Source organism: Xiphophorus maculatus, chromosome 6 (assembly GCF_002775205.1).
Source record: "Xiphophorus maculatus strain JP 163 A chromosome 6, X_maculatus-5.0-male, whole genome shotgun sequence".
Lineage (NCBI taxonomy): Eukaryota > Metazoa > Chordata > Actinopteri > Cyprinodontiformes > Poeciliidae > Xiphophorus > Xiphophorus maculatus.
Window position 1 is genome coordinate 28,513,752 of NC_036448.1, and position 23,254 is coordinate 28,537,005.

Below are 23,254 nucleotides of genomic sequence, written 5' to 3' on the forward strand. Positions count from 1 at the left end.
TTGCTTCAAGAGTTCAATTGTGCTCAGCTAATGCATAACAAACAGATGAAGCAGAAGCAATCAGCCCGCCGCCGCGTCCTCCGCTCTTTCTCTCTGAAGTGCTGGAATAAATCAAAATTATGTTTTTTTGGTGGATTGGAGGATTTGGCTCTGAGGAGAAATTCATTACAGCCGTTTCTTCTGCAGCTTTGATGTCTGTGGAGCTGCAACAGGTGAAACATGGTAATATCTGCTTATAAAGGCAAACTGGAGCTGGAATTAGTCAGAGCTGCAGAGCAGATCGCATTGAAAGCAGCGACTGCAGCACATTCACACGCAGAAAGCTTCAAAGCAGGGGCGGAGCTACAGGTGGGCATGGGGGGAATTAATACCAAAACATGACGTCAGACTGAGAAAGGTAGAAAGTTATGAGCAAATTCTGGTTTTAAAGATGAAAATCTGAAAATAAAATAGCATAGTTACAATGACAAAAGACATTTACACCTAAAAACTTGTCTGTGTTTTTCTTCCAGGAAAAGGAAACAGACAAGTTGAATGTTTTGTTGGCTTTTACTTGTCTCTGTTTGGTGTTTCCACTTCCTCCAGAGACGAGGCGCAGAGAGTCGACTCAGACAGTGAACTCAGAAAATGTTTTACTGAGAGGATTCCCCAGGACTCCTCTCAGTCTTTCTTCATCTCTCGGCTGGTCTGGGACTGAATTACAGCCTCAGACTCTCTGCTGCTGGCAAACACATCTTACTGACAAATCCACAAATCTGGAGAAAAAAATCTGAGTCAGGAAGACAGAAAACAGTTTATAACACAGACGAAATCTGTTTCTTTTAATTGTGAATAAAAAAAACAGAACAGAACGAACTAAAGAAGGATAAAGCAAGAAAGAACAATGAATAAATGCTTTAATGGATAAAAATAAAAAGAGAATCATCAACAACCAGCCAACCAACCAAACTAACCAAACATCAGACAAAGGGTTTGAATGGATGACAACCAAACATTCAAACCACCAGAAGAAAATCCTAACTAACCAACCAACCTGTTAAAAAACAACCAAACTCCTAACTAACCAACCAACCTGTTAAAAAACAACCAAACTCCTAACCAACCAATCAAAATAAACAAATAAACCAATTAAATAAACCAAGAAAACAACCAACCACATGAATAAATCAATAACCCAACTATCCAATCAAAACACCAATTAGCTAATTAAAGAACCTTATAAATAACCAATAAACCAATTAACTTTTTGAAAAACAATATAAACCCAACTAAATAACCAAATCAAAAAAATATGAAAACATCTAACAGGAAACCAACCAACTACCAGCTTCCTTGACCAGGTGAAGCTAAACAGACCAATTATTATTTTATTTTTATTTTTCCTCTCCAAATAAATAACGACAGTAAAAATGAAACTGTTACCGTAAGAAATGTTTTATTTGTTGATCCAGGTTTTGTTATACAAGTCAAACCACAAACGTTACAGAAGAGAAACTGACAGTTTGTGGTTTTTATTCCTGTTTCAGCATTTAGGATTTTCTGAGTAACTGTAAAAAAAAAAAAAAGGATTTCAGACCTGAAATATGATCAAAATGCCCAAAATAAACCTAAATAAGTTACTCTACTGCAGTAAATGAAGAGCAGCAATACAAAAATAATAAAACAGTCTGACACAGAAAGATGTGCTGCTAAAGCAAACTAATGAATTTCCTTTAAAAGCCACATTTCTACTGGATGAATTCAGATTCTCTGATGATTGAAGAGCAGAAAGTTTAAAGTCCAATCAAAGCAGTGACCTCAGAAATGGTCTCAGGTGAATTAACTGTGTGCTGGTCAGAAAAAGCAGCAAAGGTTTGAAATCATGTAGGAGTGATTACATCCTGCTGGAGGTCACTGCTTATAAAAACTCTCCATAAAACGGCAGATTTCTCCGTTTCTCAGGCCAGATATGGAGGAAACGTGCAGAAATGTTGGTTTTGTTGCTTTAAAAACAGTTTTGATGTCAGAATCCTGAACTTTTCTAATCTTAAATAAAACTAACCTGTGTGGCATTCAGGGGTCTGAAGGAACATTCAGCTTCTAGTTAAATCTCAGTTTCTCCTGCTGGTTGTTGCTCTGAGCTCAGACAGAAACCAGCCTGACGTCAGACCAGCTGAAGACAATTTCACCTGAAACTGGAAGTTTGTACAGGATTATATGTACATTTAGTGTCAACATTCAGAATCCTTCCTGTCATCTTCCTCCCCTCCATCGGCTCTCCGACCCGTCCGGACTCTCATTCTCCACAACCTCATCACGTCTCACCCTTTACATAAATACAATGGCTTCATTTCACAGATTTTATCAATAATTGTCAAGATTTAGAGCGCAGTAAATTTATAAATTGAGACAATCATCTAACATCTCAGACCAGTTCCTGGTTCTCAGGACGTTATTCTGACACCCGGGTGGCGCCGGCCTGCTCCACCGGACCCTCCCTCTTTGTTTCCGCGGCGCTCTCCGGCTTCTCCTCCTTGGCCGGCTCGCCCTCTCCCTCGGCTCCCTCCTGGCCCTCGGCGACGGCCCGCTCTTTCTTCAGCTTGATGCGGAAGGTCTCTTTGGTGGGAGCTTTCTTGGCGATGTTCTCCTTCAGTCGCTCGCCGGACTGCTTCAGCCGTTCCCCCGCCTGCTGCATCTTCTCCCTCCTCTCCGGCGGCATCACCTTCTCGCCCAGGTTGTGGATCTTGGTGCCCAGGTTGTCTTTGGTTTTGCTCATGTTCTCCTTGGAGAAGGCGGCCTTCAGGGTCTCCGTGCTCTTCACCATGGACTTCTTGAGTCGAGCGGCTCGAGACGGGTCCGGCTCCTCGTCTCTCAGGTACTCTTCGTCGGAGGAGAGGTCGGCGGGGATGTCGTAGGCATCGGGCTCAATGTCCAGGCCTTCCAGTCCAAGACCTTTGGGAGATTTGGTGACAGCCACGGATGGGACCTCCGTCTCACCCTGAATGACACAGAGAGACCTGAGATTAACTGAGAAAACTGAGATTAACTGAGAAACCTGAGATTAACTGAGAAAACTGAGATTAACTGAGATTAACTGAGAAAACTGAGATTAACTGAGAAATCTGAGATTAACTGAGAAACCTGAGATTAACTGAGAGACCTGAGATTAACTGAGAAATCTGAGATTAACTGAGATTAACTGAGAGACCTGAGATTAACTGAGAGACCTGAGATTAACTGAGATTAACTAAGAAAACTGAGATTAACTGAGATTAACTGAGAAAACTGAGATTAACTGAGATTAACTGAGAAAACTGAGATTAACTGAGAAATCTGAGATTAACTGAGAAACCTGAGATTAACTGAGAAAACTGAGATTAACTGAGAAATCTGAGATTAACTGAGATTAACTGAGAGACCTGAGATTAACTGAGAAAACTGAGATTAACTGAGATTAACTAAGAAAACTGAGATTAACTGAGATTAACTGAGAAAACTGAGATTAACTGAGAAACCTGAGATTAACTGAGAAACCTGAGATTAACTGAGAAAACTGAGATTAACTGAGATTAACTAAGAAAACTGAGATTAACTGAGATTAACTGAGAAAACTGGGATTAACTGAGAAACCTGAGATTAACTGAGAAACCTGAGATTAACTGAGAGACCTGAGATTAACTGAGAAAACTGAGATTAACTGAGAAATCTGAGATTAACTGAGATTAACTGAGAGACCTGAGATTAACTGAGAGACCTGAGATTAACTGAGAAATCTGAGATTAACTGAGATTAACTGAGAAAACTGAGATTAACTGAGAAACCTGAGATTAACTGAGAAAACTGAGATTAACTGAGAAATCTGAGATTAACTGAGAAAACCGAGATTAACTGAGAAACCTGAGATTAACTAAGAAAACTGAGATTAACTGAGATTAACTGAGAAAACTGAGATTAACTGAGAAACCTGAGATTAACTGAGAAAACTGAGATTAACTGAGATTAACTGAGAAAACTGAGATTAACTGAGAAATCTGAGATTAACTGAGAAAACTGAGATTAACTGAGATTAACTAAGAAAACTGAGATTAACTGAGATTAACTGAGAAAACTGAGATTAACTGAGAAACCTGAGATTAACTGAGAAACCTGAGATTAACTGAGAAAACTGAGATTAACTGAGATTAACTAAGAAAACTGAGATTAACTGAGATTAACTGAGAAAACTGAGATTAACTGAGAAACCTGAGATTAACTGAGAAACCTGAGATTAACTGAGAAAACTGAGATTAACTGAGAGACCTGAGATTAACTGAGAAAACTGAGATTAACTGAGAAATCTGAGATTAACTGAGATTAACTGAGAAAACTGAGATTAACTGAGAAAACTGAGATTAACTGAGAAAACTGAGATTAACTGAGATTAACTGAAATTAACTGAGAGACCTGAGATTAACTGAGAGACCTGAGATTAACTGAGAAAACTGAGATTAACTGAGAAAACTGAGATTAACTGAGAAACCTGAGATTAACTGAGAAAACTGAGATTAACTGAGAAATCTGAGATTAACTGAGAAAACCGAGATTAACTGAGAAACCTGAGATTAACTGAGAAAACTGAGATTAACTGAGAGACCTGAGATTAACTGAGAGACCTGAGATTAACTGAGAAACCTGAGATTAACTGAGAAAACTGAGATTAACTGAGAAATCTGAGATTAACTGAGAAAACCGAGATTAACTGAGAAACCTGAGATTAACTGAGAAAACTGAGATTAACTGAGATTAACTGAGAAATGTGGATCCGGTGTCACAAGCATTATTTTAAAGTTACATTTTTGTAATGACATTCTTGAGTAATTCTTACAACATGGTAAATGGTGGAAAAGTGCTTTCAATAAATCTCCTGGATTGTGTCAAATATGCATCTACAGGCTTCTTGGCTGCGTTAAGAAACTGTAATTAAATAATAAAATGAAACTAACTGTTTTCTCACCTGATATTCCAGTAGAATCAGTTTAATTTGGAACCAGAACTCCATCATCTGCTCCACCTCCAGCTGCTGTGGTTCTGAGTCAAACCAACCTGTTCCCCTCCTGGCCTGTGGGGGCGCTGCACCAAGAACCACTGAAGAAAACGACACTAAAACCTCTGAAGACACTGAGAGCAACTTCCTTCTTCACCAGATGGAAACAAGATGGAGGCCTCAGATTTTAGTGTTGGAGGATTTCTCTTTAGTCTTTGGCTAAAGACCAGGAGCCGTTTCTGCTGCTAGCGCTAGGCTAGCATGTTAGCTTTGGTTGTATTTACCCAGAATGCCCTGCGCTGTAGTCCACTTCCTGCTTTTGGAGCGGTCTCCGGTCTGCTTGGCGTTCACATATGCATTCAACTTCAACCAAACTGAGGCCGAGGTTTTTGGACGGACCGGATTTCAGTTTCTGAGTTTGATGACACGTTCACACCTTCCCAAAGGAACCGGACTTTCTAGGCAAACGGACTGGAGTTCGATTAAATGGATTGAACAGAGCTGCTGTGAACGCACCTTAACAAACATCGACTTTAATTCCTGCTGAAATATAACATTCCAAAAGAATTAGTTTCTGATTAAAAATGTAACAAGTATTTGTCAAAAGGTAATAAAATAAATGTTAAAATTATTTGGTATTATTTTAGTTTTTGTTTTTCATTTGATTGGGGGTGTAAATACTTTTGGACACAACAATAAGTGGATAAAGAATCTTTGAAATAAATGTCAGAATTTGAAGTTTCAGTTTTTGTTTAATAATAAAAAATGTTCCACCTGAAAGCGTCTCTATTTAATAAAACAGTTTTTAGTGGCATTTTTTGGTGCTGTTGGCAGGATTTAAACCTATATTAGAAATATTACAGTTATAAGTAACAGGATTATCAGTAATAAACAGCTGGGGTCATTTCAATGAGATGGTTCATATTTTACAGCCTCATTCACAGAAAATGAAGAAATGCTGTAAAGAAGCTAAATTAAAGTCAAAACCTGGATAGTAACTTTAAACATCTCCATTAGCTGCAGATGTCCAGATTAAGATTAATTTGTCAGAAATATTCCTGTTTCTTGACTCCTTCCCCTTTAGCGCAGCTCCATCCTCTCTTATCATACATCACATTTGCTCCATCTCGACGGGCGGCTCAGTTGTCCCAGTGCAGATGAAACCGATCTGTTCTCTCCATTACGGATAAATTTACTCTGCTGCTTATTAAACCGAAGCAGCTCAGACAGAAACATTATATTCCTCAGAGATGCTGTCAGACCTGCAGCCCCTTGTTTCTGTCTGAAAACACAGCCGTCATCATGAGATCAAGTTTCCCTATTTTTACGTTTGAGAAGGTCACAGAGAGAAGAGCAGCAGTAATAACAACCTCCTCTCCGATTAACGGCTCAGGTACTCAGAGATAATCTGAGTGCAGAGACGCGCTAACAGTGAACATTATTCATCCTTTCATTTAAACATCTGAAAACTGAGCAGAACGATCATGTTTTCCTGGCCGAACAGAAAGTGCAGCAGGAAAATTTCCCCGCTGCGGAGCGAGTTAATCAGGCTGAAGCTGCGGCCACCTGCAATGATCCCACTCATTAATCATGGAGGCGTCGTCAGAACCAGCCTGAAAACGGTGAATGACACAATAATTACAGCGGCTGGGAATGTGGCTCAGAGAACGTATTAATAACCCGAGAGGTGATGAGGGAAGAGACAGGAAGTTCAGAGGCAGTGATTATCGGAGCACACAGGGAGCTACGGGACAAAACATGACGTTACACGGTGACGTTACACAGCAACGTTACACGGTGATGTTACACAGTGATGTCACACAGCGGCGTTTCACAGCGACGTTACAGAGCAGAGTTACACGGTGACGTTACACGATGGCGTTACATGATGACTTCACCAGCGGTGTTACAGAGCGACGTCAAATCCCAATAAAATACCATTACAAGGCTCTATTTTAAAAATGCTGACAAAAACTGACAATGAAAAAATCTACAAAGAGCAAAACATGAAACTTTAACGGCTTAAAGATCAGAAGGACTCTTTAAAACACCAACGATGTGCAGAGACTCACAAAACAAGAGACAAAAGTCAAACAGGCCTCAAAGAAACACAAACATGTCCAGAAATGATCTGCATTAAAACCTCAATCCCAAAAATTATAAAAATATTTTAAAGAACACAAAAACCTCAGTTTACCAGAGACTCAGTGAGATAAACCGGATCATTAACGCAATAAGGGAATCACTAATTGATGAGGTTAATATTTTACCCAGCATGCAGGAGGATCACAATCTAACCCATGACCTCTGAGATGAAACATTTCAGCAACGCGTGGCGAACAGCGGCGTGGGCGGCAGCCATCGCTCTCCAACTGATTACCGGCCGCCGCCATCTTTCTTCCTCCAGTGGCGACAAAGAGCTGCAGGAGGAACGCCGCGGCAAAACATCGCCGAATCAGCAAAACATCCCTCAGGAGGAAACCCGACACCAGGTCGGACCGCCGGGATCAAACTGGCCGAACCGGGCCGGACCGGGACCACAGGGTCAGGCGGTGGCGGAGCCACAGGGAGCGAGTGAAGAAAACGTTTATTAATGGTGATGTTCAGCTGAGGCTGCAGATAAAAACAGATTCATTTCTCAGCTGCCAAAAAACAAGAACAAACTGCTGGCTTTAAAAATATCCTGAAAATAGATTAAAAGGGAGAATTAATGCTGTTTTATCTACTATGTTAACTTCAACTGTTATGAAAAATGAAAAATACTATAAATATGACAAAAGCAATTTGCCTTTGTAATTTAACGCCTTGAAATTGGGCCTCTGTCTCTTTAAAAACTCCTGCTCTTTCTGAAGCTCCGCCTCCAGGAAGTCGCCCCAACATGGCTCCTCTATTAACCCTTTAAAGTTTTTACCAGCGTTGCTCTGAGCAGCAGCTCCTATAGTGAGCTCAGCAGCTCCGCCAGATGTTTGCTAATTGCTGCTGGCTAGTCTGAAGGAGCGGTCAGCAGCTCCTCCTGGCTGCGCACAGATAATGGATTCACGTCCTGCTGATACAGAACATGAGCAAAGCTAAGAATGAAAACTGAACTCAACACCTGAACATGATTATAGTTACTTTAGTTCGGCGTTTCAGGCGTACCGTATAGACAAGATGGCCGCCAGGGCCAAAATTAAATCTGAAGTTGGTGTCCTAATTAAATCCAGACTGCATCCAGCATGAAAGCATCGGTGTGCTGATGTCACAGTTACTAGTGTTTGGATTATATGCTAAAGACGATTATTTCTCTGCTGCCCCCTGGTGGCCACAGAGCCCTGCGGGTCTTTTCTAAATATTTCACATGATGTAAATTTCCTCTTTCTGTCCTGTAAAGCTGCAGCTGCTCCAGCGGCCTGGTGTGGATCCCCGGGTGGCAGCAGTTCCTGGCCGGGCCCTGCTGGCAGCGGGAGAATGCTGCCATCCCAGAATAGATCCCTCTGTCACAGATCCACAGCAGCTGTTCGCTGCACACTGAGATCCGGTTTCTATTCTGAACGAGTCTCTGCAGCGCTGCACACAGCAGAGCTTTTACTCAGACGCACAATCAAGATCACACCCCAAAAAAAATAGTTTATAAGATGCTAAATGTGCAAATGAAATGTTTAGCATGAAGAAGAGCTAAAACAGAGGCAAACCAGTCTGAAAAACAAAAAAAAGCAACTTGTCGACGATTTTAGGCAACTAAACCATAAAAACCTGATTTCTTTGCTCCTATTGTTGCTTCTTAATGTGTCCTGATGGTGGCGCTCAGCACCATGACAAGATAAGCTTCAGCTGAATAAAACAGTAGAAGAAGAAATGTTGGCGGAGGAACCACTGAGATTTTCATAATATCTAAAATATTCATAAGGACATGCAGCTTGAGAAGCTGAGACACCCAGACGCTATGCTAGCAAGCTGTTAGCATCACGGCTGTTAGCGTGTTCAGAGTGGAGCTACATGTTAGCAGATTTCAATAATTCACCAATCAAATAAAAGGTGGAGCTGATGAAGCGTCACAATCCCAGTCATCAGATCATCATTGGATGCAAATGTTAATATTCCACTAACTCAAAAAAAACAACATAATTTCACAATTGCAGTATTTCCATTAAATAAGAAACATCAAAATCACGTGAATAAGTTTGTTCACACGATAAGTCATCATCCTCCAACCACTTCCTGTCTTCTTCTTCTTCGTGGTTTTCGCCAGGATACAGAATAATGTAAAGTTAATGTCTATATTAACTATAAACTCACTGAAACCCTCAGTAAAAACGTCCAGGATGAATTTATATCAATTAAAAAATCATTTGACTTTTTCCGTTGCACTGAAACCTCCAACCAGAACCCGTCCTCTCTGCAGCTCCACCTTCAGCAGCCCTGAAAAATCCACTCTGGAAACCAGTTTCTGCTAATGGAGGACTGGTTTCCAGTACTCCCACTGCTCCCTCCACTGAATGCATCGCTGCAGCTCCTCTTCAGATGCATTAGACTGTCAGACTCCAGAGATCCTCCCTGAAATCCCTTAATAAGAAATAAATTATTCCAGCTTTTGATCTGAGAGAAACTGGATTTGAAAAAGCAGCTGATTGTCTCCATCATCTGATCTGAACAATTTATAATCCAGATAAAATACTCAGATCATCCCATCAGAGCATCGCTAAGGTTCTGTCTTTAACAGAAGATGAAATGAAGATTAGCGGGTCGATGGCTGAGGCCGTTTGAAACGTTACAGTCAGAGATGAAGCAACAGTTTGGGTCAGAAACGGCTGAAAGGGTCAAAGAATAAATGAAAGATATTCATTCATTTATAAATGTCAGTTTCAAACTGAATATTTAATTAGCAAACAAAATACTTATTAAAAATCTAAATATTTACAGTGAAATATTAACTCTATGCTTTCTAAATATGTAAACCACAAGGTCTGATGTTCTGATGTTCGTCTTCAGTCACAGACAGAACCTGATCAGCAGCCGTTATGAAGCCCGTCCATGTTCCTGGTGATCTGGACTCTGACGGATCAGAACATGTTCCTGGTGATCCGGACTCTTACGGATCAGAACATGTTCCTGGTGATCTGGACTCTCACGGATCAGAACATGTTCCTGGTGATCTGGACTCTGACGGATCAGAACATGTTCCTGGACTCTGACGGATCAGAACATGTTCCTGGTGATCTGGACTCTGACGGATCAGAACATGTTCCTGGTGATCTGGACTCTCACGGATCAGAACATGTTCCTGGTGATCCGGACTCTTACGGATCAGAACATGTTCCTGGACTCTTACGGATCAGAACATGTCCCTGCAGATGAAACAGGCATTTGGTTCATATTCCCAGCTTTCATGCTAGCAGCTGCTGAGGAGTCTCTCCGTATTTCCTGCTCTCAGCCGAACCGGATTCGGGTCAGGTCCTCTCTCCGTAATGATGAAGCTTTTCCTATAAATTACCGCGTTAGAGTCGAAAGCTCTTATGAGTCTGAACTTCAGCTGCCCTTCATTTCACAGCGCTGCTGCTGCTGCTGCTCAGCCTCCCTGTGCATCAGACGCCTAATGATGTGATTTACAGTTCATCAGTTAACATCTGGCCCAGTTTTCCTTTATTCCTGCTACTTAATTACTCTACGGTTCCTCATAAAGAAAAATATCCGCCTTCTTCACTGACTAAACTCAGATCTGAGCTTTAAAGTTTTTCAGTTTAGATGAGGTTTGTAACCGGTACGCGCGCTGAGGTCGACCAGGCAGGTTGATTTTAAAATGTTTGGTGAAGATACAGAAAACGCCTCAGGGTGATTTCACACCAGCCCAGTTTACTCCACTTTGATCAAAATCCAGTTGGTTCTTAGAGGTGTGAATGCATCATCAACCAGATTTTGGCCGTTTCTTTTTCTGGTTGAAATGAACTCAGGAAGCAGACGAGAGCGCAGGGCATTCTGGGTAAATACAACAAACAAACATGCTAGACTAAAGAGAAATCCTCCAACTGCTAAAATCTGACGCCTCCATCTTGTTTCTATCTGGTGAAGAAGGAAGTTGCTCTCAGTGTCTTCAGAGGTTTTTGTGTCGTTTCCTTCAGTGATTCTTGGTGTAGCGCCCCCACAGGCCAGGAGGGGAACAGGTTGGTTTGACTCAGAACCACAGCAGATGGAGGTGGAGCAGATGATGAAGGTTTGGTTCCAAATCAAACCACGTCAAACGGACTATCAGGTGGGAAAACACCCTGAAACTGAACACTTCCCTCTCGGGTTCAGTCCAGGCGCTGACAGCTTAACAGACCTTCGCAGCGTCTCATCTTACCTGGTAGATGACCACTCTGAACTTGTTGCGCGTCAGCAGCTCGTCCTGCGTCGTTTCCACCTTCTTGACTCGGATGTTCTGCTTCTCGACGCGCGTGCGGACCTCCTTGACGTTGGCGCTCACCTTGCGGGTCTTCTGCAGGAGCTTCTCCACGGTGCCGCTGGTGTCGCTGTGGTCTTTGGCCAGCTTCAGGACGTCGCCCTGGATGGTCTTGATGTTGTTCTCCAGCTCCAGCTGGCGCTCCTCCATGCGCTGCTGGCAGGACTGGACGTTGTCGATGATGCCGGCCACGCGCTCCAGCAGAGACAGGATGGTGAGGGCGCTGATGGGGTTGCCGGCCTCGTCCTCCACCCCAACGATCTCCAGCTTCTCCTGGACGCCTGCCGAGCGCAGCTTGTGCTGATCCATTGGGGATGGTTTGGAAAACGTTGTAAATTTGCAGGTTCAGTCGGAGGAGCGTCGGGGTACCAGCAGGAGACCAGAGAGTGGCAACACCCAACCGCTGTGACCCAAACTCAGGTCTGGGAGCAAGAGAGACGGGAAACTCCACCTACCCCCCTTTAAAAATAGGTGTGAGGACACTGAAGGATCCTGATTCAGATCTCCACGGGACGTGGGCCAGGCACTAAACTCTGAGCCTGCAGAACCCCCCGCCCAAGCTAAAAATATGAGCTCCCTGTAAGGCGACACTTTGACATTTCAGGCCATGCAGGCAGCCTTCTGAGTCCTGCGCCGCTTTGTTACCCGCCATGCACAGTGATTCATAATTTCCAATAATTTCCACTTGTGTTCCTGTAAGCAGCTGTGAAACATGTACATCAGCAGGAGTCATCCTGCGTTGCTGCAGCGACAGTTGCAGCCGTTCCATCTCTGACTGCTCAGAGCAGCTCTGCCCTTTTACTTTCCCCTGGGCAGCAGAGTCCAAACACTGAGATCTGAAGCCGTTTATAGAGCTGACGGCTCCAGAGCATCAGAAACTCTCTGAACAAACACGTCTGAGAACGACCCGCGAGGAAAACGGAGACAAAACGCCTCTTTATCATCTGCTAAACAGTTTAAATGAAAATGTGCTGTGAAGCATTTAAATGAAGATTTGCTCCAATGCTAGAAATTATACTAAAGTGCTTTTGTAGTTCATAATTTACTTTTTAAAGTTGATCAGAATTTCTAGGAACCTTTAATTTAAAGTTTCCTGGGGTACAAATATAATGTTACACAGGCGACATTCTGATTTTTCTCCAAATGTTCTCGTCTTCTGCCAGATTTAATGTTTATTTCTCAGCTTATCTTATCCCAAGATGCATTGCAGGGAAATTAATGTTCTTGTAACAACGTGGGAGAGAGAGAAGTTTTTAATGGTGATTCATTAATTAATTAGGTAACTAGTTACATTTTTTTGTTGTTTATATAAAAAGCTCCAAAGGGAACCTTTGTATTTGCATGTTTCTGGTAGATCTGTATATCTGATGCACAAGCTACATCGGCTAACAGCAGCGATGGAAACTGATGAGATTGTCAACATTTATCAATGCGGTTAGTTTCAATTTAATTCAAAAATACTTTATTTATTCAAGTGTTTGGTTCAGGGAAGCAGAAACCAAAATATTCAACATGTTGCACAAAACATGAAGTTTGTAACCTGCAGAGAAGATCACAGTGAGTGGAGATGTTTTCATATGTTGTATGAAACAGCTAAAGCTAGCATAAAAAAAACAATTTAATTTAACTGGATCTTACAGAACCCCATGAGGCCCCGGAGCCGCTGGTTCCAGACCCTCATGGAGTCCAAACGTTTCGTCACTGCGGTCAACAACGACATGCAAAATTCATGCAAAAAATTGTTTTTAGTGATTTTTCTAGTTTCACCTGGTTGATAATAAGTGAACTTTCAATGAAATCTATAAATCCTTAAAGGTCCAGAACATAAAAAGGCTTCGAACTTCTGCCTTGTTAAAACAAAAACACAATTTAAACATTTTTGGGATGAACTGTTGATTTCTGGTTTATCAGTCAAATTTTTTACCGTTCTTGATTTGCAGTCAGGGGGCCGATCAAAGTCATTTCAAGGGCCACAAATGGCCCCCAAGCCACACTTTGGACACCCTGATCTAGAGGAAAAACGGACGGTCAAAGATTCGTCTCTAACCACCACAGACTAGCGGCTGCAGGGTTTGTCCATCATGGTGACCATTTATCTCGTAACGTTGGATGTTTTTCTCCACTGAATGAATTCAGAAAGTTTTCTTTCGGCTTCGCTACCAGGAGAGAGAAAACCTCGTCCTGCCTGAGGTTTGGTTGGAGAACGGGAGGTAATTCCTGAACAATGGAGTCATGTGAAGCGCCTGCTGAATGCAGCGGACTGAACCGAGCAGCTGCTGCTGCCCCCGGACCCCCAGCACACACACACACACACACACACACACGCACACACACACACACACACACACACACTTCAGCCTTTAAATATATATTTACAGGCCAGCATGCCTCAGACCCCCCCCCCCCCCCCCGGTTCGCCTCAGACCCCCCCGTTCGCCTCAGACCCCCCCCGTTCGCCTCAGACCCCCCCCCCCGTTCGCCTCAGACCCCCCCGTTCGCCTCAGACCCCCCCGGTTCGCCTCAGACCCCCCCGTTCGCCTCAGACCCCCCCCCCCCCCCCGGTTCGCCTCAGACCCCCCCGTTCGCCTCAGCCCCCCCCGGTTCGCCTCAGACCCCCCCGTTCGCCTCAGACCCCCCCCCGTTCGCCTCACGCTGCCGTTGGTTTGTTCCGGCTTGTTTACATAAGCAGTTTTTAATTAGACAGTTAATGATGTGCTGGCTCCGCTGACAGGTGGGTGGAGATTTATAATAACGGCTGAAGGCCATAAACAACCTCATCTGTCCCTGTTTTCAACCATAAACTCCCAGAGCTTCTGTAATTGGCCTGATATGAGGACAGAACCGGACAGAACCGTCTCTGCTTGTTACAGCAGCAGAAACACTGGAGGACGTTAATCAGAGCTCAGCACCAAACATGATGACATGTGGTCCAATAAGTAAAGGTCAACAGGAATATAAAATGACATGGAAACCACAGAGTTCATTTTTATGCTTCTCCATAACCGATTCAATAATGAGGTAAACATGACAGCCTCCTTCCAAATCTAAAAATTGTCTAATTCAAATGTTTCACCTGTTGTTTTAACAATCGATTTTATGTAAAAAACAAAAACATATTTTTACTTGCATTGAACAAACTGACCATAATTAAAGTCCGTTTGTCAATTTCTGGAGCCATTTTGTTTTAAAACATTAATTATTAAACAAAAATTAAGAAAAAAAAACAAGGTTTGAAATGAAGTTAGCGTATTAGCGTTAGCCTCCACTAAACAATGTGTTTGCCTAGCTCTTTAGCGTTAGCGCAGCTAGCTTTTTGGTTAGCGGTGAAATGTGGTTATTTGACATGAAAAAATAATTTACTGCTAATGTTTCATGTTTCACCAGGCAGGTGGCACAATGGAGGCATAATCAGAGGAAGGCAGAAACATGCCAGTGTTTTTATTAATATTTCTCTCTGTTCTTTTAAAATTATTTAACTACAGAGAGAAATAATAATTTGTGTAGAAAATGGAAAAGATTCGGGGTAAAACAAGTCAACTGACCCAGAGTCATTATAACAAACTTTAATAATAATAATTTACATCCAGCTCATTTAATGACCTATAAAAACTGGAATAAAACATAAAGAACAGACAAACAATGAAACCCGGGGAGCAATTATGTCTTTGCAGCGCTTTAATAACTCGGGCCGATTAAACTGACAGGAAAACAAAGACCTTTTAAAGCAGCTCTGTTATTGTTTTACAGGTTATATGGAGGGACTGAAATGAACAATAATCTGAATATTATGCAGAAAAAAACGGACAAATCAAAGCGTAAGTTTACAGGATGCAGAGAAGATATAAATGATGAAGACAGCAGCAGTTTGATGTGAATAAAAACTGGTTTTATTTTAAAAAAGCCTCTCAGAATCTACATGCACAACGTCAACATGTCAAACACGCTTTATTCACACTGAGAGAAACGGCCGACAACAAGCAGGAACCTGGTGGAAAAACCTGGAGATGCCCAGAAAACCCGACTCAAACAAAACAGAACCGCTGGAGAAATGATCCGGACCTCAGCACAGATTCAAACTTAGAAAATTCAGTTTTATTGGCTGAATTCTTCACAAACAGAACCTTCAGTTCAAAGATACAAAAAACCGATGAAGACCACAGACTGATAAACGCTTCCTGATCGGACACAGTTTGGCTTTTTTGGATGTTTTATATTAATTTGTGTAGTAAATATAAATGAGTGTCTGTAAAGCTGAATAAAACAGGCAGTGGAGCAACATGTCCTGCTGTCTGTTTCTATCTGAGTTTATGTTAAAGGGTTTCAGGTTTCATGGCAGCACAGGATGCATAGGAAGTCAAACAGAAAGTACTGATATAAAGTACTAAAATAAGTCATTCAGCTGATATAAAAGGTCCTAAATGTTAGTTTTGTTTCCACTTGCAAGGTTTTTTTGTGCATATTGTTGACAGGTTTTCATATTTAAGTGATCTCACTCACTCTGGTAGTTGTCACAGTAAATGGCTCACATTCACACCAGCAGTAATTAATGGAGCAAACTGCTGCTAAAACTGAGCAGACCTGTGTTTACAGACAGGACAGGTATTTGATAGGAAACAGCGCCACCAGGTGTCGCTACATACCGAGAACAATATGTAAGAATTAATGTGTAACAATATGAAAACCTAGATTTCAGTTTCTCTGACCAGATTACATGAAGTACATAAAGCCGTTCTGGTCAGACAAACTGGGATAAAAAAAAAGAAGCTAAAAGCAGAAACATTAATTTTATTATTTAAAATTATTTTATTATTTATTAAAATTGCTTTTCTTTTTCCTTCAGCCCCTGAGGAGAAATGTTTGACGTTTCGTCCTGGGGATTTGTTTCATACAGGAAGATTATTGGTGACGCGCCACCTCCATTTTGTATTTACAGAGCAAATCATGGTTACCGTTTCTGTTATTAATGGCCCAATATGAATATAATAACAATTTAAATGTCAATAAAACAATGTTTGCTTCACTTGCATGCTGTTTAAATCACTTTGCTATTTTTTGAACAGGATTTGCTTTACTGGTAGTCGAAGCTAACAGGCGTTTCGTTTGACATTTGTAGTACGTTGATTATATACTTGGTCCAGAAAATAAGATAATTAAAATTACTAATTTAAATAATCTTCCAATTATAGGAGCATTTTTGCTAAACCGCTAATGTGAAGCTAATTTTTCACTTTGCTAATTTTTCAAATGGTTAGCACACTTAGCTTCCCCTGAATTAATTTTACCATCTAACTTCTAAAATGTTAATTTATTTGCCTGTTTTTTAAACTTTCAGGTGAATAAAGTCTGTGTTGCAGCTTATTGACTGTGAAATAGTTAGATCTTTATATTCATGCTCGTTTTTCTCTCATGTTCTCTGTAGTTTTTCAAGAAACTTCATTGAACAAACGTCAAATATACAAACAAATGAGAAAATACATGAACAAACACAGGGTGTTAATTAAATAAATACATGTAAAAATACACATATATGTGATTTGTTTTTAGGACATGATTGTTGGTATTAGCATGGTTGAATTTATTGCGTTAGCATTAGCTTCCTTTAGAACTGGCTAAAGATGAACCAGAATTGAACTAATTTTTAATTAATGTAATTGTTTAGATTCAGTCATGTTAAAATGCTTTGTTTAATGTCTTTTTTTCATCATTTTATTCTGTTGATTGTAACTTTTCATTTAAACCAACTGTTAAAGGTCCTGCTAGCGACGGATGTTGTGAATTAGCTTGTGGCTATAAACACAGATTCAGGCATCAGATTGTCTTGTTTTTGTGTTTCTTGTGTTTCTTGTCTCTGTCAAATAAACAAACAAATAAAAAAACACCATGTTGGTGTAACAGTTTAAGGTTAGCTGTGCTAATGGTTATGATTAGCTCTTTAGGCTTAGCGCTAATCACAAGTTAGCGGAGCTCACCGCTGTAATCTACTATGATGCTGATGATGCCACATTTAGTGAATTTTAAATGTTTTGTTTTCAGTTTTGCATGTTGAGAATCACTTGGATAAACAAATTATTCATAAACCATCAACATTTAATCACAAAGAAAAGCTGCAGCCGTTGTTTCTGTATTTACATGAACAGGAATGATCTCCGTTGGAGAAAACATGACGATGATCTGACATGTCTGACTTTTGTTTATTGGGAACAACATGAAAAAGGACAATGATTTACATCAGACTGACCCGTTCGGATCGTTACGGACATACTGACACAGAAACCAAGGACTGGCCTCAAGACTTCAAAACGTTAATACGACAAAAATTTTAATTAAATTAAAAATTAAAAGGCAGTAAGTTACCTGCACACCACTAACATCTTAAAGACACGTTTTTATTCCTGTTTATACCAGCAGGAACCGTTGGAACGGCAGAGCGGGCTTCACATATCCCCAAAGGGAATTTCTCAGTGGGTTTCCATGTGCTTGGAATGTGTCACAGAGAAGAAAATGTCAAATTAAAATAATAAAAAACCTCTTCACAACATTCAAAGAGCCTAGACTTCCTCCATGTCAAAAAGTCCTTGGTTATAATCTTCAGCTCCCTGTTTATACCAACAAGGATGCAGGAAACCTTCCAGCCTCTGAGCCGATAAATAAACTCGTCCTCCGCAGGTCCTGGCGTTTCCAAAAACCCCACATTCATCGTTTCCACACCGAGCGCCAGGTTCTCCGTTCAGAACCGACGGGACGACGATGAACCAGACGGAGTCCAAAACATTTCCTGGTAAAAAGTTTAAACTACACCACAGTACACAGTTTTCACAAGTCATGCTAATTTACAAGAACTACAAGTCAGAACCAAAGCTAACGTAAAATCCTCCAGTAAAAATTACTTTAAAAAAACAAAAACAATCCTTATAAATTATTAGCTTAGTTAAACTGAAGCCTTAAAAGAGATTTTCAAACCAAAGAGCAAAAGAATCTGTTGGACTGGCCGGCGCCTCAAAACTTTAAAAACAAACTAAGTTTTTGATCAGCTGGATGATCAGAAGGAGCTGAACAGGCGGGGAAAAGATTTTCATGGGTAAAAATCAATAAATATCACATTCCAGAGGGGCAGACGCTGCTTCGTTAGCCAGCTTACCGAAAAGATTTCAACAAAATGCAGGCGGTTGTGTTGATTCAGCTGCTTGGAAAAGAAAAATTTTAATCCACCAGGAAAAATAAGGCCTCTTAAATAAATATTCTTATTCTTCTTTTATTGTTTTTTCCCCCAGGAGAAAAAAAATGTCCCACTTACTGTTAAAAAAATCGGCATTCCCGCCTTATAAGAAAAATACTTATCAAAGAGAAGCGTCCGGAAACGAGGCTATACCATCCGGGAGTTTGTGTCCGAGGAAAAGTGGCCGAGGTTTTGTTTCTGCCGGCGGCCGCGGTTGTTTTTCGGACATTTCCTGGAAACACAAACCGAGAAAAAAAAAGAAAACATTTCTAATGTCTATCGTCTCAAAAATTCACTAAATAAGATTTTAATGCATCTTTATTTAAAAGTTAAAAGTGTAAAAGTTTTGGGCCAGGCTAAGATTTTCTTATTTTTTTATTTTCAGAACGCAGTCGTACAAAACAATGCTGACAATAAATATTACAAGAATAAGGTTGTACATTAGGAGAATGAATTTGTCCATTTATTTATTTTCCTCCACAAAAAATAAAACATTAAATGAGCATCTTGTGAATTTATGCCTCAGTATCAGTTTTACAAATGAAAAAATATTGAAACTCATTTGACTATCAAAACTTTGCTCTTGTTAAAAATACTTTTTTTCATAATTTTATAACTTCACTCTGGTAACATTGCATCTTTATTATTTGTCACATTTTAAAATCATTCTTTAGTTTTAATAAAACATTTTTTAAATTTATTTTTAATGTTTTTTATTAAAGAAAACCTCCAAACATTGTTGGAAACTTGAAAGTAACAGAAGACAAATAATGTATTTCAGTTTGGTTTTAAAGAAATTATTAACTGTTTATTAATGTTTACTGGCTATGAGTCACATTATTAAACTGATTATGATTTTAAAATATTTGTGGGGTAAAAATGCTCTGTTGTTGCTGTTTTGATCATTTCCTAAGAAATGTTCCAAACTTTGTTTATAGTAAATGAAATTTGTGCAAAATGGAATAAATCTGAGTTATTACTAAATATTTTCATCAGTTATTTTAGCAGCACATATTTCCTTTTGTAAAACAGACAGTCCTGATGAAGTCCTTTAATCTGATGATAAACCGTTTCGGTGAAATCAGGCGTCTTCCTACCTGGTGATGCACATCACCACGGCAACGATGATGGCGATCTGCACGGCTCCGATGATGGCAGCGATCAGGACGTAGTGCAGCTTCTGTCCGCTGGGTACCACGTACAGGATGTTGAAGTCCTGCGGCTCGTCGCACTGCGTGCCTTTGTATCCGGCGTCACACCTGGACCCGGAAACACGCTACGTTAGCAACATGCTAACAGGCGAGCATCAAAAAGCAGCAAATTACTGCAGCAAACCAGCAACAAAACGAAGCATAAAATCAGGAAATGCAGAAAAACACATGCAAATTACTGCCACCATTTTGTGACTTTATTAGTAAGAGTAACAGAGAATTAATTACCAAGCAAACATGAGCGGAAACATAACAAAACAATCCAAAAATCTCCCAGCATTAGTGCACAAAGCAACAAGTTTGATCCAAATTTGAGCTAAAAGTTGCGTTTTCATGTTAACTCAGGTGTAGTTCAGGCTGACCTGCAGGTGGCCATGTTGTACTTGATCTCACATTTCCCATGGACGCAGAATCCGGAGTAGCTGTCGGCGCAGGGGATCGGCATGCCGGCGTAGAAACCCTCGCCTTGGTCCAGACCCGTGGTTTCTGGAGAATGGAGGAATAAAAACAGCAGGAGGATTTTTAACCATCAGAGTTATGTAAAGAGTTAGGAAGCTAGTTAGCATAACCTGTTAGCATCACACAAAATATCAAAATAATAAAATGACATTACATCTTTGTATTTGTTTCTAATTTACACATTTTAATATTTTACATGTCTTTGTGGTAAATATATTCCTTATTTTTTTTACTTATTTTTCAAATGTTGCCAAAAAAAAAAAGAGATTACTAAGTTTATTTTTTCATCTGCACCTTCAAGTGGGAGGAAAAATAAAACCTAAATCCAGAACATTCTAGGATTTTTGGATTTTATAAAAGCTGAGATGTTTGTCAGGAGACTGAACTCCTCACCCTGTGGGTCTGTTTATAAAGCAAACACTTTAAAATAAAAATCTGGGACCTTCAGGCGATGGGAGGCTGCAGTCAGACAGTGAAGGTCAGCAGAGAGAAAAGGTTTTCCGGATCATTAGCAGCATCAGCAGCATTTCACTGGGCCTGAATGAGACTCTGGAGTCAGAACACCGAACGGCCCAGCAGGTGAAAACTACGGAGGCCCTAAAGGCCCAAAGTTTAAATCACTTCTATAACTTCATCCTGCGTTGATCTGAGTGAAACCGACTCACCTTCTTCAGATCTAACAAGATTGGTGTCAAACGTTTGTGCAGCAAAAATGTTTGTTTGTGCTGCAATTATATAAAAAAATCTGCCTTAAGATGAGTTACTGTCCCTCAGCTCTTCTTCATGGGTTTTGACAGCAAAGCATTTAAATCTGAGGTTAAATGTTTCCATTGTGTGAATCTTGATATTAATTCAGAGATCAAAAACTTTCCAGATTTGATTTAATTTCCTCCCTGATCTATAAATTCAATGTTTTGTTGTGCAGCAGGACAAATGACCCGGTTCTGCCACGGTGGGCCCGTTTACTCAGGAGAGATGTTAGCATCGCAGCAGCGGCTCCTAAAAACTCAGCTTTCACTTTATTTCACTATCAGAGCAAATTTACTGCTTCTGGTTTTACTGCTGTGTTTTTCCTGTGAGGACTTTATTGTGTATTAAAGAGATTTTCATTGGGTTTATCTCCAGTTTTTGCTCCGCTGCAGGTTCAGAGTCGGGTTAACAGGCTGCTGGAAGGAACCGCTGGCTGGATGAACATCTGGAAGAGAGTCAGTGTTGGTCTGAACAGGAAGGAGACGACGATCAGCTTCAGACGAAAACATGAAACATTTAGTCCACAGACTCACTTCATTCAGGTTTTAAACCACTAACCTTTTATTTCATTATCTTCCACTAATCACTAGTTTGCTAATAGCTCATTTTTAGCGTAGCACTTTAGCTAACTGGTAGCACATTTAGCTTTTTCCTGGATAAATTCTGAAGCTCTAATTTACTGAACTGTTCTGTAAACTTCTGGTTTAATAAAGTTTGATGTCTGTGTTCAAGTTTTGATTATCGACTAAAAATGTCTTCCTGTAGTTTGACGCTTATATTCATGCTCTTATTTTGAAGTTTGCTTTGGGCAGCAGTTGCATTTCCTCCTGTTAGTTTTGTCTCTATTTTTCTACAATAACTTTATTTAAAACAAGAAACATGCAGGTACAAAGTAAAACGCAAATAGCAAAGAATGAGAGCTAATGTTGTAGCATTAGCTTCTGCTAAATAGCATTGTAGCATGTTAGCATTAGCACAGCTAGCTTTTTAGCTAGAGAATTTAAAACCTGAATGTGTTCCGGCTTCAGCCGGTTTAGACTTTCCAATGAGCTCCATTAGAGAGAAGCCACAGCATCACACGTCCTCCACCGTACAGGTTAGGACATAAAATAAACCTATCAATTATATTATCTGATTTAGTTTAGAAGTGACACAAATCAAATGTTTTGTGGGTGAAAAACATTTAATTCAGGATTTATCTGCTGTGTAAACAGAAATAAGCTTCTTTCTCTGTGTGTCAGGTCAGCAAAAGGTGAAGGAAGAACTAATAAATCCTCCAGTTATATTTATTTAATATGAACAGTTTGGATTAGAGGTTTATTTCCACAGAGTTTGTGTTTGTTGCCTCTGGAGGCCGTGTTCGGTCCAACAGTCCGACCTGAACAGAACCGAGCGGGCGGCTGAGGGAACCTGAAACGGTCCAGGTAAACGCGGCGGCGGCGGCGGCCTCACCTAAGACGTTGACTTTGAAGGGGCTGCTGTCGTCCTTCTTCCCCAGCTTTTCCTTATCCGCTGTGGGAAACAGAGAGAATCACATTCAGACACAAACGCTTCGTTTTCTCCAGCGTGTCAGCAAACATCCAGCGCCGTTACATCACAGAGTCTGTCTGAGGCGCTCAGGCTCTTCCAGTCGGATTCTGCTGTCATCGTCTGACCGCGTGACTTCCTGTCTGCTGTCTGTGAATTTCTCTGTGTGTGTTTGTTTCTTTTAGGTCAAAATAAAAGGAGAAGAAAACGTCAGGGGATGTTTACTCGCAGTCTGAATCACACCCTGTTCATCTGAGTGAAGGTGGTGATGGGTCCATCTCAGACGACGTGTGTGTGTGTGTTCGTGTGTGTGTGTTTCTGTGTGTGTGTGTGTGCGTGTGTGTGTGTGTGTGTGTGTTTCTGTGTGTGTTTCTGTGTGTGTTTCTGTGTGTCAGAGAGTGACGGGTGAAAACAAACAAAGCAGCAGCAGCAGCCGCTTGCTGTGAGCGGGCGTCATGCTCTCTTGCCGCCTGCAGGAGGAGCTGCTCTGAATCTTAACCAGCCTCCATGTTGCTTCTGCTGTTTCTCTGTCAGCTCTGACAGGAAGATCTGCTTCATGTGTGTGTTTAAAACTAAACACACACAGGAAACTCTGGTTTTATTTCTTGGAACCTGATCAGATGTGGAGCTGAAACTTCAAGGTCTTTGGATAAAATCTGGATGTGCAGATTTTT

At 40.8% G+C, this 23,254-nt stretch overlaps 2 protein-coding genes across 2 annotated transcripts in view; both read right to left on the reverse strand.

Moving 5' to 3' along the window:
• Positions 1 to 1,416: 1,416 nt before the first annotated feature.
• Positions 1,417 to 11,889, reverse strand: LOC102237388 (caveolae-associated protein 4a-like). The gene is made up of 2 exons (XM_005812620.2): positions 11,319 to 11,889; positions 1,417 to 2,977 (listed from the first exon to the last, which is right to left on the reverse strand). The coding sequence occupies exons 1-2, from the start codon at positions 11,724 to 11,726 to the stop codon at positions 2,432 to 2,434; spliced, it is 954 nt and encodes a 317-aa protein (XP_005812677.1). The 5' UTR covers positions 11,727 to 11,889; the 3' UTR covers positions 1,417 to 2,431.
• Positions 11,890 to 15,346: 3,457 nt separating this feature from the next.
• tmeff1 (transmembrane protein with EGF like and two follistatin like domains 1) overlaps positions 15,347 to 23,254 on the reverse strand; it is a 47,663-nt gene continuing 39,755 nt past the window's right edge. Inside the window, exons 7-10 of the mRNA XM_023335377.1 lie at positions 22,506 to 22,565; positions 20,207 to 20,330; positions 19,731 to 19,892; positions 15,347 to 18,865 (exon numbers count right to left, since the gene is read on the reverse strand). Coding sequence (XP_023191145.1) covers positions 18,781 to 18,865; positions 19,731 to 19,892; positions 20,207 to 20,330; positions 22,506 to 22,565 — 431 coding nt within the window. The 3' untranslated portion in view covers positions 15,347 to 18,780. The remainder of the gene's footprint in view (positions 18,866 to 19,730; positions 19,893 to 20,206; positions 20,331 to 22,505; positions 22,566 to 23,254) is intronic.

Excerpts from the sequence above, each read along its gene's own strand:
- LOC102237388 (XM_005812620.2), bottom strand. The coding sequence starts at position 11,726 with ATGGATCAGCACAAGCTGCGCTCGGCAGGCGTCCAGGAGAAGCTGGAG. Across the intron at positions 2,978-11,318 it reads TCAGAGTGGTCATCTACCAG|GGTGAGACGGAGGTCCCATC; the intron begins GTAAGATGAGAC and ends TGTGTCATTCAG.